We start from the raw sequence: 20,490 nt of genomic DNA, 5'->3' as shown, positions 1-20,490 counted from the left end.
CATCCTACATCTACACTCGTTGAATAACTTAACTGACCTACAGAGGAATGACAGAGGAAATGCACCCTTTGTCATTTTTTCAGTGCCCTTGTTGAAAAGGTCAGCATTGTGATATTTACACATAAAAATCGACTGAAATGCGTGGTTCATGAATGCTTTACAAATTAGAAAAGTGGGGTCTTCTTCGGGGTATACATCTCAGACCTCAGTCTTGCTAACTGTTGTTAGTTTATGTGCATATCAGAGAGTGAGCCATAAACAAATAGGTGTGTGTTGCAAAAACTCCTGTTAAAACCCACATGTGGTCGATAAATGTCTAAAGAGCGCTACTAAAACACAAATAATACTAATGGGAAAATGCTAAATTTGAAATAAGAAACAGAATATCATGTGTACACGACCCCATTGAAATATGGAATAATATAGAACAGAGAACAAAAAGAGGGAACAGGAGACAGAAAACATTTTTTAATAAAAGGAAAAAATCAAAATGCAGTTTAAGCTTTACTAAAGGTAAAATAATAGTTGTGATATCTCTGTGAACCCCATACTCACATAGATGTCGTTAGCCTTATAGCATAATTGCCTGAGTCCTTTTTTTTTTTTTTTTTTTTTTTTTTCAGGACACTGCCAAGATGCAAAATGAAGCAGCAATATTAGGAGAGTGAAGTTACGCAGATATCGCAATTTGGCCAAAAATATGACTTAGGCAATTATGCTTTGAGGCTAATGATCTGCATGCACACATGTATACATACAGAGTGACAAATAACATATATACATACATACATATGCATATACTGATTTGTTTGCATGTCCCTTTTAAGATTCCAGTGGTGCATAAAAAACACTTATAAATGTTCACTTTGATTTCTGTGTCTTTGTAGCATTAAGTAAAAATGATTATAATAATCACGTTACATTACAAGGCAGCTGTGAAAACAGCGGAATATTAGTCGGAATGTAAAAATAGCCACTAATGCACATAAACAATATTCACACATTCTCACAAATGTACCACAGAAAACGTGTTTAGCAAAAAACTGGTTGAATGTGAACCAGGTGACTTTAAGAGGTTCTTTCCAGTTCAGTCTTACGTGTGTCCTAGCAGAGGACAGTCCATGTCTTGTGCAGTAGAAAGCACCTAGAAAATCCTTTGTCCATGCATGGTTATATCTCAAATGCATCTGATGCATGGGTGTTATTCACAACTGCTCTCTGAATCTGTTATATTTTTACTTCTCTATCATCAATTCCGATCATTGGAATTGATTTTTTCTCACTTCACTCGACTATGGTAACACCAGCTCAAGTGTTCATCTGTGCTGTTCAGTCTTGTACAAATGCACAGTGTGGTTTATCGATCTCATCATTATAAGTCCCATAATCATAAGAAAGTGACACATGTTTGGATGAAAACCCCTCAAAGACAAAACAGCTATAAAGTCCTTTTAGCTCAGTTATGAAAGTGGAACACCTTTTTCCGAACAAATACCTGCTACCGAATTACAGATAAAACATCTACACTCGCAAGTATGTATGTGCTCAGATCTACATCACACTTTTCATATAGATACCAAACTGTGGCTGTTCACAGATAAGATAGAAAATAGAGGGAGGAGAGGAGAACAAAGCGATTGCATGTCTCTAACAGAGGCATAATAATATTTTCAGCATTATTACCCCACACGGATGTCCTTACCATAAAAAATGGGACTCCTAACATTTTTTGTGCAGTCCTTAAGTGATATGGCGATAACCAAAGCTCCTATTTACCATGGTTTCCTGGGCCAGAGACCGGGAAATGTTAGACCACACTCCTTGCTCTCCAACGGATACTCTGGAGCAAGGATATTGGAGCTCCACACCCAGGAATCGTAAATGGACTGGGCTTGCTTTTAATAAATTGGCAGAATTGGGTCAAGAATTGTTACCCAACAGGGCTTTTGTCAGGATGTTTCACCACCATACATACGCGGATAACAATACATATAGGGCAGTGTTTTTCAGCCTTGGGGTCGTCTGGAATTCCAATGGGGTTCCCTGAAATTTCTAGTAATTGATAAAAGAAAAAAAAAAGAATGTACTACTAAAAAATATATGGTAAGTTGAGAGAGACAATCATAATTCATAAAAGACATGACAAACTCTGAGGCTTAAACTGCAGCACTGTGGTACTGTTTAATCTTCAAATGTTTATTGTGGTCGGTTTAAGATGCTGCAGCTCTTTCATAATACATAGTTTGAGTTATTGTTTTTCAGTATTAATTTGCAGCCTTGAAAATCCAAGCTGGACTGACTGTACATATCCTGACCAAGGAAAATAAAATTCTCACTTTGTGCAGTAATCTCAACCTGGCTTTTCTGCCTTTATCCATAATAGTATAAATTATGTAGCCTAAATGCCGTCTAAAGTTAACGTTTATTTGCAACATAGTATAGCAAATTATTACATGACCAAAAACAAATTAATTTAAGCAAAAAAAAGAAAAAGACTCCATTTTGAATGTCTGGGGTCGCCAGACATTTGTGATATTAAAATGGAATCACGAGCCAAACAAAGTTGGGAACCACCGACATAGGGGGTAATAACCACTATATATTAAACAGCTAATTTCATGGACAATCAAAGGACAAAAACTATTGATTTGCACTATAGCTTTATGCCCTCTCATGTTCTATGATGTTTATGTTGGAGTCTGTTTTGTGCTGGTGCTGATTATTTGTTGACAATCTTTGTTGCCTACATGATAGTACTTTTGCCAAATTTCCATGATCTTAATTGCCTCTCTTCTGCTCGTCTACAACTGCAGCAGTTTACACAAAAAACATACTGTTATCTTAGACATGCACTAACACAGACTCTAACATAAACCTGAAGTAAGCACATGCTAATTTTATATAGAGAACATTTAAAATGGAGTTGGTTGCTTCTCATTATAATGATAATAGAGCACTATTACCCCACATGGATGTTCCTACTAGTAAAAAAAAATAAAACTCCTAACATTTTTTGTGGAGTCCTTAAGTGATATGGAGATAGCCAAAGCTCCTATTTACCATGGTTTCCTGGGCCAGAGACCGGGAAATGTTAGACCACACTCCTTGCTCTCAGATGAATACTCGGCCTGGAGCTATACACCCGGCGACCGCAAATGGACCGGGCTTGCTTTTAATAAATTGGCGGAATTGGGTCGAGAATTGTTACCCAACAGGGCTTTTGTCAGGATGTGGTGTTTCACTACTATTCTTTCACTTTCTTCTCCTTCTGTCCACCCTATACAAAGTCTAATGTTTTCCATATGTCTGTTTTGTGTACTGCTTCCTTAAAACTGTTCTCGATGTGGTTGCTATAAACACAGCATCGATGGAGTGTGGGCGGTAGGGCCACATGTTAGAGCTGACCCACCACAGCAACCTGCTTTCATATGTGAAAGGTCCACACTGAACCCCTGAACCAAGAAATAATACACCTGAGATGTGTCACTTATGTTTTGGACTTCCTCCCAGCTGCTTTACTGGTCCTGGATTTTTGATAACTGCAAATAATTTTCATAATTACGACCCCCCCCTCCCCCCAGCTCACCGTCTGTGAACACTCTTGTGTTTTAACAGGTGGTGAATTCCTTCTTTTCCCTGTTTCTTTTGTGATGGTACCAGTGAAACAAGGGAGAGATAAAAGCGTGCAGTATTGACATCATTTTTCACATTACTGGATAAAAACGAACACGGACGTCTCTTTGATTTGATTTCAACAAATGTCATGTTTTATGTGGCATTGTATTCCAGGCTTAACATGGAATAATCTGATTCTCCTTCCTTGGATAATACCATTACACTGACTGATTTTCTCTCCTGGCTATTTCTCATGCATTTCTCTTGGCGTGGCGTCACCCACCGCAGTCGTTCAGGTTTAAACTGGAGCGTGGATCACCTCCGAATTCCCCGCCACTTCCTATTCAACTCACATTAAAATCCTTCAGTGTGCGTGACTAATTATTTTCTCACCAGCACATTTGGCATCAGTAAAAATAATTTATCCTTCTCTCTAACAGTTCATCGGATACTCGTTTATATGCTGCCATACTTTCTGAACCGAGGGAATCTGTTGTTGCAGGGAAACCTGAAACATATGAGTCCAATTCACTTCACCCACGTGGAACACCATTATGTTTTTAAGACTTGGATAGCTTGAGAAAGGACTTGCTATTGACGCTGAGTGAAATGTAATTGCGCTGTTATTGCAGCTGTCCAAGTGAGGAGGAAAGCAGCCATTTCAACAAGACAGAATGTTTCCAAGCTGACGTTTTTGCTGACGGCCTTTCCATCCAACAACAAACCTTTACCTTGTCACTCTGTTTTATCATGTGCTAAAAAAACATAGCATACAAAACACTTACTTGCACAGAACACATTTTAGAGTCCTCCTCTATGATGCATTAAGAGGTCATCTTCAGTCCTTAAAGTCATAACCTGTTGTACAATCATACAAGGCTGTGAGGTGCATTCTGATACACTGTAGGTCATTTCATATGCAGATATCAGTACATATAAGGGGTTTATTTTGTAATGATCACTTTATGTTAAACAGCTAATTACATGGACAATCAAAGAAATACAAAAATTACTGATATGCACTTTCATGTTCTGTGAAGTTTATGTTTGAGTCTGTTTTGTACTGGGGCTCATTTGTTTACATACTTTGTTGACTACATGATAATGCTGATTTCTAAAGGTATTTTCCCATCTGGATCGATTGGAGCTGTTGTTCCAAAACAAGTCTTTGGCTCGGTTCAATTAGGCATATGTGAAAGCAGTAATCGCACTCCATTTCAGAACAAAACTTTAATAGCACTCGGAGAGCGCAGACCTCCGCCAAGCGCAAAAATTCCCCACATAATCGGTGATACAAATCCTACATTTATTTTTTAAAATAAAATCTGCCTTCTGGATCAGATCCGGATCAGCCTTTGAAATGTGATAGAGGACCCCATTGTCAATTCCTGAGTTAAATTTCATGAGTTTTGGTCAATAATTAAGCGAGATATTGGGAAACGAAAATTTTGGCCCCATTTACAACAATGTTAACGAAAATTTCAAAGTGATCCAGAATCCAGGATTTCTTCCGGATCACCCCCAAAAGTTAATCATTTCTTCCTTATCCCATTTCCAACAAACCCTGAAAATTTCATCAAAATCTGTCCATAACTTTTTGAGTTATGTTGCACACTAACGGACAGACAAACAAACAGACAAACAAACCCTGGCAAAAACATAACCTCCTTGGCGGAGGTAACAATCGAGCTGAGACCACTTGGAAGAGGAGGTCTAAGCTCGATTGAAATCACTCCGCAGAGTGGTTCGTTTACAGTGTGAACATGACCGCAGTGATAGAAATAGATAACTACAGTTTTCTCTACCACTCTGGGTATGATACGCTGCGATGTCGCAAACATTACCATAAAACAGAGCAGCTCTGTCGAAAAAATGCCGCTGCCAGATGTAAACAGATAGTAGGCTAATGGGTTTATGAGTTTCATATCTTTCGTCAGCTGCAAGCAAAAGGAGACAATGAGTCAAGTCAGTCTGAACGGAGATAGAGATACAATGCCTCATTGGCATTTGGGAAGATGAGCATATATTGGAAATACTTGATAAAATGCACAAAAACTCTGAAGTGTTCAAGATTTTCAGTGAGCGCATGAAGGGCCATGGAGCAGTGTGAACACAAACCGAAACAAGGTGATGCGCAACACTGTAACACATTGTAATACATTACTCCCTGAAACGGAACAAAATTCGTGTGTGAAAACACCCTAAGTTCCATGACAGTAACTGCTTTTTTTCTGCTCCTCTACTACTGCAGCAGTTTACAACAAACATACTGTTAGTTTAGACATGCACTAACAGACACTAACACCAACCTTAGCTAAGCACATAAACTGACCACATATAAAAACAAGTAAGGACAACTCTTTTTATTATATATTTATTGATGATGGAAAATATGTGGCAGTAAAAGTATAAAAATGTGTGTCTGTTTAATTGTGTTTGAAAAGTTGCAATAGGGGCATTTTTAAAAGACAATTTTATTAATATCTTGGCTTTATTGCTCTTCATTAGTCATGTCCCACTGGTCTACCTTTTATTTGATTTTAATAAAAAGGTAGTTTCATATGAAACCTGAATGTTTACACAAAATGAATAGCTGAAGATGTGACAGAAGGGTGAAAATGACTGTTTGGAATTATTTCAACAAAGCTTTTACAAAATTTGCATGATAATAGAACTGAAATTTACAAAAGCAGATTTGTGGAGCCTTGCTCTGATTGTGCATCTTGAAACAGCCTCATTTTGTGAATGGAGTGCATAGTTTGCTTTACCTACTCAACAAATAAATGGTACTCATATTTTAATATTTTTTCTCTGTATTTAGAATGTAGTATTCTGTCAACAAATCTTATGAAACAAAATGTATTAATTAGAGGAGAAATACAATTCTAAATAAAAAACTCTTACTATATACTACTTAACAAGAAATAGGAGTAGATACTATATCCTACTATATAATGCACATTCTGTGTCCGGTGTCCAATCGATGTTGCAGCACAGGAGGGCATTTGTACGGGTTTTTCCTCAGCCTTCACAGGCCCGATCACCGCCAAACTCGCCAGATTAATAGAAACATTGCCTGACTATCTACTAGGCACAATTTTATGTCCGTATTCAAATGTTGTGAGGTATGCTGGGCGATTTTAGCTTCTCATGCTATCATACAATGGCACCATGGGTACAATTCCGCTAGAACTAGATAATACTCAATTTAAACCAAATGAGCAACAAATATGTCAAAACTAAACATTCTGTCTGTCATTTATTCTCTTTGATGTTGTGTTGGTTCCATGCCTTTCTGATTTTCTGTCACATGGATGAATGCAATACATCTGCCTCAAGTACAATACTCCTGCCTCAAGTTATGATAATTTTTCACACCCTTGACTTAAGTATTTATTCTATATTTTTCTCAACCAGATGTATTCACAACAAGCACACCTGCCACACCCTCATTCTAAACCTTATGAAAAGTGACACTTGGTCAAACCATCCTTGCAGCACCTTCACAGCTCACCTCCGTTTAATTGGCTTGTCATGTTCTTTCATCAGCGGTCTCGTTAACAGTGTGCTGGTGCCGAGGGAGATGATATCTCCATGTCAACCAGGCCCATGATCAGGCAACAAACACACACACCAGTACAGCATGCTGATGTGTAGACATGTCACACACAAGACTGTTGAATAAAGAAATGGCTGCTTATACTGGTCTATATTTATGACTACAGCATATTATCAAATATTATACACCTATATCTAGAAAAGTATTATATTGAGTAGATCTGTTATCCTTTTTTCTTTTTTTTCATCAGGGGAGCAGCGCACATCATGCACATAAACTGGAGCTGCTTCAATTAATTAATTGAAGAAAGGAAGAGTTGTTCGTTAGACTGGATAATGAAGAAAGGAATGAAGACAGTAATTTTTCCTCTTTGACTTGAGCTTGAAAATGGGAAATGTGTTCCAAATCCTTTCAAAAACAGAATGCTCAGTAGAAGAATCCTTAAAATGCTAAGTAGATCTGAACAAACTCTCAGCCAGTGATACACTGCGACTCCTAATCTAACATAAGTACAAAGTAAAGTCTAAATGATCTTATTTAGACAATGAAGAAGAGCAGACCGAATTCCCTGGACCTGAGATCATCTTAGATGGACTGAAAGACAATGGAAACGTGCTGTGGTCAGACGAGTCCACTTTCTAAGATGAGATCCAGGTTGTTATGAGTGAAAAGTACAAAAGCAGCATTGGTAATGGTCTGGGGCCGCATCAGTGTCCACATTACTGACCCACATATGGGTGAAGATATCATAGATTTACATTTTACAGAGGCATATGCTACTGTCACGATGATATCTTTAAACTGAAGTCCATGGTTATTTCAGCAGGATAATGCCATCTTTCCTTCCTGCAGTCCGTATCTATCCTGTTGAAAATGTATGGACATTATGAATTAAACAATGGCCTCAAGTCTTGCAAGAATGAACAAAATTCCACTGGTAAAACTTCCCAAAATTACCATCCTCAGCTCCCATAGGATTAAAAAATATAATAGAAAGAAAAGGTGATGTAACACAGTGGTAAATATGTCTCTGTTCCAACTTTTTTTTTTTTTTTTTGAGTTACAGGCATCAGAAAGTAAGTAATCAACAATTGCAGATTTTAGTTTTTTTTTTTTTTTTAATTTAAGAAAAAAAATCTTCCATTTCCTCTGGAAATGGGATTCGTGTCTCGGTAGTTCCCTCCGTTTATAGCATCATCATCTGGGTCCTCTGGCACAGGTGCATTTTACAGTGCCATTCTCATTATGGCAGCACAGCGACTAACTACCTGTTCCCTAAAGACAGCTGAATACACAGGAGGCGTCACACTGTTGTACCACCTGCCGTGCAGCGGGAAATATATTCCATCATTTATGAGTGTGTGTGTATGTGTGTGTATGTTTTTGCACATTTTCCATATTTCAACAAGCGCACTTTTGATGAGCAGGTAACCACATCAAGGCGAGACATTAGCTATTTTGTTATCATCTGTCTGTATACCCTGTCTGACTGAATTTGGTGACTGTTGCAGACGAGCAATGGGACAGAGGCCCAGAGTGGACGCCATTCGGTAACAGTGGAGACACAGGTCCAGAAGCAGGAACAGGAGGACCGAGATGGCGTCCAACAAGCATCGAGGCAGTACAGCTCACTACCACGGTGAGACGTCCTTCCTCCTCCTCATAAGTTCATCCTGCCTGTGTCTCCTCCCCATCTCCCTCCTCCTTCATCTGTGCCCTATCACGTCCTTTCTGCCCTTTTCACGACCTCTTCATTTCCTCATTTGACTTTTTAGATTTCCATCTATGTATTTCTTTTCCTCACATTTGTGCCATATCTCTTTGGCTTCCCTTAAAGTCAATAATTACAAAGCCACTTTCAACTCATATTCACATTTTTAAATGATTCTTAGCAATACTGTGTGAATGAAATCATTTTATGATCGCTGAGAACTATTTGACTGATGTTCAGCTTCATTAAGTCAATGTTGACCCTAAGGACTTTCACAAAGACAACCCCTTTCTCAAACACCCTCCAAAACGTGCCTTGTAATGAATAAAAGCCCCAATATCAGGCTTTTTAAAAGGATTTCTCTCTCACTTTAAGTTCAGAGCGGTGCTTCATCTCCTCCATCTTCCTGTTTCAATTCTTTTGCATATTTGTCAAAGAGATGCCAATAAAGCTTACCATATCTTACATCTGGAGGCCCTTGGGGGAAATGAGTTTAGTGTCACTATTTGCATTTCCTGCCATCTCTCCATGAAGTGTGTTAACTGATAACTCTGAAGCCTCCTAATCACTGTATAGTTGGTGCAAACCAATTGCTGCCACAGTATTGGCTTTGGAACCTTAAAGAAAATGTCACTAAAAACTCTTCTTCTGTCATGGACTTGCATGTGACATTGCAGATGACTGAAGTTACACCCACTGAATGGCGGAAATAGAAAGTGCTAAGTGATACAATTTAGTTTGAATCTGTGAAAATAGGAAAGAGCCATTATTCACATATATTTCATCTCAACACCTACTACAAGTGCCCTAATACATTATACTGCAAAGAGATGAATAACTAAAAGCTAAAAGCTAGCGGCAGCTGTACATAACTCACCTCTTCCTATTTGTGATGTAAGTGAAATTTCTTTACCAAATCCATTTCAGGTAAATGATTTGCACAAATGCCATTTTATTTATTACCTAACGCCTTTTTTTCCCTTTGCTGCTTCTTTATGTTGCTTTGTGATGCTTATTTATTCATTCATTCATTCATTCATTCATTCATTTGTTTTGAGCAGAAGAAAAAATCAAACATCTTTTGTTTACAAGGAACTAATGGCAAAGCAAATACATTAATAAACAGAGGTGATCAAGACAAAATAGGAAATGCCATGTACACTAGCAATAACAAAAATAAATTCAATATGTATTGCTCAAAAAAGAGTGGGAAGAAGAAAACTTATTAAATCCCACCCCCGTCTCTCATTTATACATAACACATTATTTTTGCTTCCTTAATGATAGAATAACCTCTGTTAATTAATTTAATTTGCAGATAAGCCAATGACTTAGTTACAGATTTGATGCCCTCAAATCGTGGACGTCAAATAAACATAAAATGTGGTAGTGTATTTTTTTTATTTTTAATGTTGAAAATGTACAAAGCTTGTGGATATATTCAGACATTGCTGTGTATATCGTTGGTGTTTTTAAGACATTTGGCAACAGTGACTGAAACCCACCTCTCAGTCAGGTCTTGGTGGCAAAATATGCTTCCGTATGACTGCATTTAATAGGACAAACTGTGAAACTGGGAGTGAAAACCTGATCATCTGATAAAATTAAACCTGACAGTGATCCCTGCAAGTAAACATAAAAGCAGTGATGCAGGAATCAGGTTCCCTCACATCTTTTGCCACCGAGACCTGACTGAGGGGTATGTTTCAGTCACTGTTGCCAAATAGAAAAAGTGGCTAGATGACATGTGTTAATTTGCATTATCATGACATTATTCCTGAAAAATTTAATGTGAGAATCTATATTTTCCATACAAGTTATTGTAAATAGTATTTTAAAGCAAACTCAAAGAACCATTCGACAAAGGCACAGGAGAAGGCATTAACAAATCAAAGGAGATCTTAGATTGGTCATTAGATACACCCTTACACAGTGTGTTCACATGTGTATTTGACTGCTGACCGGTCGACTAAAGGCAGTTTAGACATCCAGGGAGTTGAAATCGTCCCACAAAGTCAATAGATCTGTCACTGGGTCTCAACACTGGTTTTACCGAGACAGTGACATCAGTGCATAGAGTCTGTATGAATGTCTGACTGACTGTCTGAGGATTTAACGTTAACAACAATAAACACTATTTCCTCTCCCTGTTAACATTGGAAACAATCCATGAGTTTTAAAATTGTGAAATGTGCAGTAAGCCCAGAAATGTTAAGTCAGAGTGAAGTCTGATTTATTTAAGTTTTGCTGCTTTGCCAATTTAGACAGCAAGAGGCCACTTAACATGTGTATATATTATATGTGTGGTCTTTTCATTTTCCTGGCCGGAGTAACTCTGCTCTCCTGTGATTTCAATCTCACTCTCTGCACAAACAACAATTATTCCTTCATCCTCTTTTGCTTTGCTGTCTGAATAGTCACAGGCGGGTCGATTAAAACATGTTCCTGTCTATGGCTATGGATTTGTGGCCTACGCGGACGCATAATCAATGTGGTTTGTATAAGCCAGGCCGATCTATGCATTCCCTTCATAGGTGTTATCTGCTGGCATCTCATGTGATGTGACAGTTGCCTCTAGCCCTGCCTTCTTGGTAAGCTGCCTCTCTTGGGAAAGTCTGTCTGGCCAGCCAAAAAGCCAGCCGGGGATGGCCTTTGATATGCATTCCTCTCATAATCTCATAGCGTCTTTTAGCAAAGAGTCGCATGAGCTCAGGCTTGATGTTTGACCCCGACTAAGGCTTTTCAGAGCTTGTGTCTCAGTGCGGCTCCTCATTAAAGAGCTAAAGTCTCACATCCCCAGATTAATAGCCACAATTCCCTCTAACTCTTGGAACCCCATCATCCCCACCATTCCTTCTCTTCCAAAACCGGAACCATGAGCAGTCATCCGTTCAGCCAAAAGGGGACATTCCAACGAAGAGGAAAAAAAACACTCCTTCCCAAAGAGCTTCCAGAAGAAGCCATGCTAGCTGGTTATCTGATGACGGCCAGGCTTAGCTCACTGTCTGGGATGTGAGGATTGGAAGAGCACTAATGAAGGCTTGTTGTTGGAGCAGGATTAGCGGTGACAGGCAGTGGAGGGCGAGAGAGGCCGGGAGAGGAATGAGTGTGTTAGTAGGAAAGAGAGACCACTGATTAGCCGGAAAGAGCCATACTCACATACGAAAACACACCAAAAACACACATGAATGTGGTCAAGATAAGGTTCTTAACAGAACCCTGAGTGAACCGCCAGTAGCTCTCCCATCTACCCCTACAGCTCCCGCATTCCTCAGCCAAAACAATGTTTTTCCTCACTGCAAAGAAAACATTATTCCTGGTTTGTAGTCAATTTATTTGTGCAGTATAGAAATTGTTCTCTTGCCCATTGCATGCATTTGTGTTTTTTCCAATCATTTTGTGCTCGTTCATGTGTGTATGCGCTTTCTCTTCCTCCTCATAAACTTTGATTTTTCCCAGCTGTTTTAAAGAAACACACAGCGGCCACAAATTTTTCTGCTAGCCAACTTCCTGGCTTTGTTTGTTATGTTCTGTCATTCTAAATTTACTCCACTCTTTGGCATGATGTATTTTCCCATCCCCTCCCTTTGTAAATGTAACTAATCTACTTTGTGACATATTCTGGCGCATGAGTAGAGGTGATAAGAGAACCAGCTCCCCTGAAGCATCAATCACGATTACATTCCTGTGGAATAATGCGATGTCTGCTCTCCTCTCCGAAGACTTTTCCCCTAAATCTCTTCTTTTCTTATCTGCTTTAAAAACTAAAAGGTCATTCAGGAAATGGAGAATGCTGTCTCATGCAACAGGCGTCCGGAGTTTCTAAACAAGCAGCTCCCTCCTGAGCGTTGCTGGCTGCTCCGTGAGCCAAACCGGGGTGTAAATGCATGGCGGCTCGCCCAGACAGCAAAACCCAGATATGGAGCATGTGGTGGGGCTCTCTCTGCAGTCTGTCCCTACATCTGCCCCGATGCCAATTACCCTCATATTCACACACATGCATACACAAGCACATGCACAGAGTGGACGGAGAAAATGTGTTTGTTTTATGCATGTACAGTAAATAAATGTATACACTCTCTTCTACACATACATGAATGTAGACTTAAATGCACACAGGTATAAATACTCACATATAGATCCATTTGCTTCTGCTCTTCTCCTTATCCATTAGTGATACTAAAAATGGGGAGTCTCATTAAATATATACAGACAATGGTAGGAAAGTGTAAAAAAAATAAATATTTGAAATATAATTCAATTATTTTACATTTTCACCATATAATTAATGTACAAGTGAAGGTTTTCCAAACTTTTTTAGCTCAATACCCAAAGGAGAAACTTTGTGTCTCTCAAGGATCCACACATACAAAGCAGCACAATTAACTGTTATAATATCTATATTTATAACTACTGAATGTATCATTTATATGAATGTCAGCATTTTTTCAACAATAATAGTCTCCCAGCATCAAAACAGTGATGTGTACATACACTTTGCTGTCCATGAGGGGGGTCTGAATGCCTGAATGTCAGTCATGGATAGCAACATAATGTCAGTAATCACTGCTAATGGCGAGTAATGTTAGCTAGTTGGACATACATTGGCCTCTAAATGATATCCATAAAATATTTTAAAGACTATTTATTTATTCATCTGAACCTGCTTTTTTCTCACTAGGGTTGCGGGGATCGCTGGAGCCTATCCCAGCTACTTATGGGTGAAGGCAGAGTGCACATTTTACACCTTTAGACATTTTAAAGACTAGTGGATACAAAAACATGACTGTCTTATTTATCAGCTATCATGACACTGTCTCTTGCAATCTTTTGAGCCATATATTACAAATACCTATCCTGCAATGTATAGCAAAAAGAAACAACTATTTGCATGAGGTAGGACTAGTGCGACTTAAGGTCTTCTATACTGTTACATACCTGGCCTGTCACTCACTAGATATTGTCTCTTTTTCAGACCATTCTCTGTAAACCCTAGAGATGGTTGTAAATCAAAATCCTTGGAGCTGCAGCATCATTGCAGAAATATACATATAAAGGAAACCATCCAGTCTATTTAACTCATTTAAAGATTTCAGTCTCAGGACAAAACTAAACGGTCTGTGGGAAATACAAGTGCTTTGAAAAGTAAGCAGCCTGTTATGTCTTTTGTTCCTTTTAGCCTCTTGAGAATGAAAGCCAACCAGATAAGAAATGCAGCCGTTTTGGTCTAAAAGCATTCTGGACCCCTTTTCCCTCTGTAACCCTGTGTGCTGTGAGCTCAGAAGCCTTTTAAGCACACAGCGGGTCATCGAGGTGTGAACGGGATTTCTCTTAGCACCCCTGAAGTAAAATACACTGTCACTTCCATCGCACATGGGCCTTAATGGATCCTAATAATGGAGGAACAGACTTAACACTCAAGCAAAAGACCGGTCAGTTCTCAATGATGGCTTTTGTCAGGGCCAATTTCCCGAAAGGGGAGCATATGTGGAGGAAGGCTTGTATGGAGGTTTTTTTTTTTTTTTTTTTTTTGAGAGATAATATAGGTGTATCCATCCTGTCAGGAGCTGGTGGATGGACAGGACATGAATAGAAGGCGGATAACGTCACAAGACCTGCCATTACTGTGTCTGTGTTGTAAAAGCACCCGTCTGCATCTCCGAAAAGGGGTTAAATGGATGAAAGCAAACCATTTTTCTCAGGGAGGTTTTAACATTTGTGTTTGTTTACAATGTGGAACTAATAGTCCTCCGGGCGTCCCAGGCTTCCTCCGTTTGTTTCCTGTCTCTTTCATGTCTTGGTCTTTATGTCGCTGGATTCAGTGTAATCATGCCGCATGCTATAACTGATCCCTCTTTGCTCCACTCACGTCGCTTTCAGCATTTTAACTCAACGCCACTGCTGCATTACCTTTTAATCTTACAAAATGTGAAAATGGTTGCATTCTTTGCAGAAGTGCAGTTTCTTTTGAATTCCTCTTCAATAGTGCTGACCCAGGGGCCTGTGTGAAAAAGGCTTTCTTTTCTGAGTAGACTTAACCGCTATCCTCTTTAGAGTCAGCTGCTCTTTAAGGTGACTCACTCAACAGCACAATTGACCTACTCTTTACCTGTCTCTATGTGTTTAGGCAACCTCGTAAGAACCCCAGTACAGTGTCCCAGGACTCATGGGACAAGGTGTACACGCCAACAGAAGGCTTCCAGACAGCGAAGGACAACCCCCGCAACTCCAGCAGCCAGGGTTCGCGGAATGGCTACTTGGGGACGTCCAGCTTTAATGCTCGTGTCCTCTTAGAGACTCAGGAGCTGTTGAGGCAGGAGCAGAGACGGCGCGAGCAGGAGGCCAACAAGGCCAGGCCGCCTCCTGCACCGGAAACGCAAAGCAGCAGCAGTGGCAGCAACACCTACGAGCACAGAGAGCAAGCTTCTGCACCCATTCAGGCCCAGAATCCATCCAAAGGGCCCTACAGGCAGGATGTACCGCCATCCCCTTCACAGCTCGCCAAGCTCAGCAGGCTCCAGGGCTCTGAGAAAGGGAGGCCGTTTTATTCATGACAATGAGAAGGGACAAGAGGAGACGGACTCTTATGAAACATTAACAGGGAAACAAAGAGGGAAGTGAGTCTGCTTTTTTATAAAATGATGAGATACAAAGATTTTTATGGGACTGTTGATATAAAATATTAATATTTAAAAAAAAAAAAAAAAAATCAAATGAAATGAAATGAACCATGATCCTTTTTTAGTAGTATCAAAAAGCAATGATTGGATTTTCATGTCTTGCATAATGATCATTTAAAAGTGCCTTCTAATAGGCAGACTGTCAGCTTTTGTAGACTGTTTTGGAGTAGAATAGCCCCCCACCAAACAGCTCCAGTTGAAGGCTTTTAATAACTAGTGAAATGTTTTCACCACAAGGCTCTTCTTCAGACTTCTGATAAATGCAGAGATTTGCCACTGCCAACTTGAAGCCTCAAGCTTGGCATTTGGCCATTACCATCTTGGTTTTTTGGCACTAGACATGATCATATTTGGACAACAGTGTAGAGATGAGGAGGAGTGAGGGGCGGAACTGAAAACACAGATCACACTGATAGCTAACTGTAGCTTAGATATGTTATACGGCCAATAAACTTCATGAAACTCAACCACAACTACAGTAGAGTAGTCTTGCCAGGGAAAAAAATGTTAATTCAATAAACTGAAGCTCCAGTAGTTCAACACAGCAGTCAGGCTAGATGTCAATCAATCCCATGCAGCAGACACAGATGGGACTCACCTGTCACTCAAAGTGTCCATCCTTAATTATGCATAACCCTGGAAGAGGAAATTAGCTAAAAGGGACCAAAAAGTTATAGATATATTATTTCTGCTGCTTTTGACACTTTGATTTCATTCTCAGCCACTTAGAAGAGCTTTTTACCCAAACATTACATAGTAGATAAAATCCCTGAACTGGAACTATTTGGATTCATCAACTTTTTACACCACTAGATGTTTTTGATGCAGCGCTATTGGACACTGGGCTGTGCGTGTCTCCTTCATCACTTTCTGTTCAGACTGTTGCTTATTCACTGCATTTTTGACCCGTCCATGTGACACATCCAGTAAAGTGCACAGCCTGACAGAAGGCGACGGGTCGTCAGGCCAGCGCTGCATCTCCACATCTGACAGCAGCCTGACCTGACACCTGTAAGTCAGAACACAAGACACAGCCCAGGCATGTTTCGGTACCGTTGGTCTGCTGGCAGTCGACACCACTCTTGTTGTGAATGTGGCTTATATCTGCTGTCAGTGAGGACCGTGTGTGTGTGTGTGTGTGTGAGACTGTAGACAGGAGATGGCATGTGGCGACAGAGCATCGATGTTAAGCAGCTTGTGTGACTGTGGAGTCAGTGCGTAGGTTTTGGGTCTGACCACTCACCCCTGCCCCCCATTAAAGCTCAGAGAGATGTCCCCTCTGGTCTTAGATAATGCAACATTTACTCTGAGTGTATGTCCTCCTTCCAACCCACTCTTGTATTCAGAATGATAATCCTGAACTCCCTCCTCCTCGCTTCTGGCTGCATTTATCTCTGTTTCTTCTCTTCACATTGTCGCCACCACCTCTCTGTAGAGGAAAAACAACCTTTAGATCTCATTTCTTCTGCCTCTGTCCCACCCACTCTGTGAATCCTGTCGTATAAATGGGGTCAGGTCTGGGTTATTAATTAATGTACCTCATTGAAAATGAATGCAGCCTATTTTTGTGTGTGTTCATTGTCACGTGTAGTGAGGAAAAAGAAACAGCGACCAGCAAGGCCATTTGGCTGCAACTAAAGCCCGTTGGCCTCTAGGTGACTGAACTGCTCCTCACTGAATATTTCATCAGGGTGGTTTCATGGGAAACCACATCGCTTTGCAGTGGGTGGCCTCAGTGTGGAACAGCTTTACTCCTAGCTCAAATACAATGGAGCTGATTTTGTTTCACTTTCATGATTATGTCCATTGATAGAAAAACCACTCGGGAACTTTTCTACTGTTCAATCGATAATTAGCGGTGCATTTTTCAGATGTGTGTTAGAATATCTGCAAATGTATGTGTGTGTTCATGTACTTCTGTCCTTATCAGAACAAAATCTCCAGTTCTACAGAAAATTTTAGGGAAGCGTTTACTTTAGGAGCCTGAATTTTTGGTTTTAGTTAAGAATCTTTGCTAAATTCTACTAAACCTGGTTCAGTAATTAACAATGAAACGGAGATTGGTATGACTCCTTGTGTTCGTGTCGACATAAAGAAAGTTAAGGAGATATTCGGCAACGCTGCTAGAAAAGTACTACTCAGACTGCTTTGAATTACCTCCTAGGGGATGAATAAAGTTATTTGAATTGAAGTAAACTAAGCAATGCTAAATTCAAATATTTTCCACCACTAATAGTTGTTTTAATAAAGTAGATTTAGTTAAATGTCATTTGCGCACAATGATCAGAGCATATTTTATAATGCATACAGGGTTTAAACTAACTTCTATGACTTGATTAATATTCTTTGTTTTTAACTTCAGTACAAGCAAAAACAACTGCATCATATGAGACAACTGGTTAAAAACAGAAGACACAAAACTAATTCTAACAATCCTTCATGATCAGATCTTAAAGGTTTAAATGAGAACAATCTTTTCAAGTATTACAGGTGTTTGAGTAGTCAGGTGTGAATTAGAGGTATGAATCCAAGTCTGACTTCAGTTGGTACAATGTCCTTATCATTTTTACCCTCGGCCCTTGCTGCATGATATTGTCATCATTTTGTCATTCGTCCGTCTGTCTGTCCGTTCATATGTGCAAAAACATTGGCGTCAACTGAAGGCCGAGGGTTTTCAAGTGCAGTCACGTTATGTTTTTTACTTGCCACTCTTTTCTTCTGTGTTTGTCAGTGTCCAGCTTATTACATCACTGCCAACTGTCGCTCTCATGTCACAGTAGAACATGTAAAGCTGTTGTACTTCCTGGAACACATGACCCTGTGATGCACATGGGGTTAGGAGAATCCAGCCCTGATTTGATAGATGGAGGCCATCGAAGTATGCCAGAGACGTTAGGTTTCCCTTATGTGTTCCGTTAGTAGACTTAAGAGAAAATCATGATTTTTGCAGCTTGAGTCCTGGATGAAAGGGTATGTAGTGTGTTTGTTTTGGCTGAAATCAACTGAAAGAACAGTTAACTCTGGCTGAATGGTTGAACATAGGAATAGGAACATAAGAGCAAGAAGGTTCTAAAAAATTCTAGCTTTGCCTAAGTCAACTCATTTGTCAAGAAGTTTCTTACATTATTATTATGGTCTCTGATAAAGTCTTGATTCATTCTCTGAGTAGCAGCAGTTGCATTCATTCAGACATATACCTTTCAATAGAAAAGGCAATGGCAGTAATTAATTCTGAACGTTGTTAAACTGAATCATTTCCACCAGCAATTTTTTTTTTTTTTTTGTGGCACATTCAAGACCATTTTTCTAACCACTTAAGCCATGTTCAATGTACCTGCCCATACTAAGAACAAAACAAGTCTGATTCATCCACACTCAATAGAGTAGGTTTGATAATGGCTAATGGTAATGAACTACTATGAAGGTTAATGAAAATGTTAGGAGGTCTGCACTGATTATGCGATAAAAGCATGTATAGATGAGAATAGAATCAGAGCTGTGCATTTACTCGTGTTTAATCGCAGTACAGAGCACTTGTTTGTTCATTCACCAGCATTCCAGTGTGTGTGTGTGTGTGTGTGTGTGAGTAGGTGGACATGTGTTTAAGTGCCTGCGAACGCTGCCAGTTACTGGATGCTCCAATATGTCTATGAATATGTCTTGGCAGCCATATGAACCACTTGGCTGCCGAGTATATGAAGAGCAGAGGAGTAGGAGGCAGAGAAGATGGGAGGCCTGACCTTGCAGATGATTCAGTCAATGGAGTAATCACAGCTATTCCTCGGAGGCTGCAGTACAAACAGGAGGTTACCGACGGGGCTACGCTCGCTCTCACCGTCTCCTCTTCTTTTTCTTTTTCCTCTTCTTCCTCTTTTCCTTCTTCTTCTCCCTCTTCTTCTCCTCCTCCTCCCTCTTCTCTTTCTCCTCCTCCTTCTTCTTCTCCTTCCTCTCCTTTCCGTGCCTCATCAAAACAAAACAATGTGAACTTCCACATCAAGAAACAGTCCAAGTTTCACACATTTTCCCAAATTAGACTAGTTCCATCTTGTTTGTTTGGATGTGTGAGTTTGTGTTGGAATTCAAGTGCCTGCAATAACCCACCATTTTTCTTCTCATATGCAAATTTGATAATATCTCATAATGCATGTTTATTCTTTGTGTTGTGTAATTAATGTCTATTGTTCTGTTTATGTGACATATGGATTCTTCCCATTAAGCTGTTGTTGCAGGGGATGTTTTTTTTTCTTGGTTTTTTGTTTTGTTTTGTTTTTTTATTCTGGGGAAAAAATGAGAAATATATTGTTATTGTTTCATTGTGTTTTTATGACCACCCCTCATTGTGTTTTATTAGTCACAACATGGTACTGTTGGTAAAAAAAAAAAAAAAACTAAAAAAAAAACTAATATGTAAGCACAGTGCAATTTTTCCTTTTTACATCAGTGTATCATTAAGAGCAGTTTCTGCTGTTCTCTGTACATACAAGATGCAGTTTTTCAATGAATAAAGTGAGGGTAGTTTCTATCCTTGTAAAAGTAACTTCTCTTGACTATGTTGCTTTAAAATTCACAAATAATTTTCCCTCTTGACATAACAAAGGTATAATAACACTGGAATCAGTTAACAAAACAAAGTATCTCCATTTATTGACCAAAGAATTGTTTCATACTTATAATTAAAAAGCAGGTTTCATTAAACTATTCTTTTTTCATTCTGATTAGAAAATGCATTGTCCTGTCCCATAGGTTGAGATGAACCATGAAGATAAATGACTCTGGTTGCCAGATGATTCCTCTTACCTTCAATCACTCAGAATAAAATATAGTTAAATAAAAGTAAATATAAAAACAATAAATAGTCTTAGTCATATCCAGGGAAGTGTTCACCAGCATTAAACTTTTCACTGGCTACAGCAGGTATTATAGCT

General features: G+C 39.3%; 1 protein-coding gene across 2 annotated transcripts in view; it reads left to right on the top strand.

Annotated features, from left to right (window-relative positions):
- The window catches only part of pard3aa (par-3 family cell polarity regulator alpha, a), a 426,578-nt gene extending 406,476 nt beyond the window's left edge, over window positions 1–20,102 (top strand). For both annotated transcript variants that reach the window (XM_030123467.1, XM_030123466.1), the window contains exons 23-24: window positions 8,686–8,813; window positions 15,013–20,102. In XM_030123467.1, the coding sequence (XP_029979327.1) occupies window positions 8,686–8,813; window positions 15,013–15,439 (555 nt within the window). In that variant the 3' untranslated portion in view covers window positions 15,440–20,102. The remainder of the gene's footprint in view (window positions 1–8,685; window positions 8,814–15,012) is intronic.
- Window positions 20,103–20,490: the final 388 nt, after the last annotated feature.

The sequence above is a fragment of the Sphaeramia orbicularis genome, chromosome 20 (genome assembly GCF_902148855.1).
Source record: "Sphaeramia orbicularis chromosome 20, fSphaOr1.1, whole genome shotgun sequence".
Taxonomy (NCBI): Eukaryota; Metazoa; Chordata; class Actinopteri; order Kurtiformes; family Apogonidae; genus Sphaeramia; species Sphaeramia orbicularis.
Note: the sequence above shows the minus strand (reverse complement) of the source record. Positions and strands in the feature narration are given on the sequence as shown.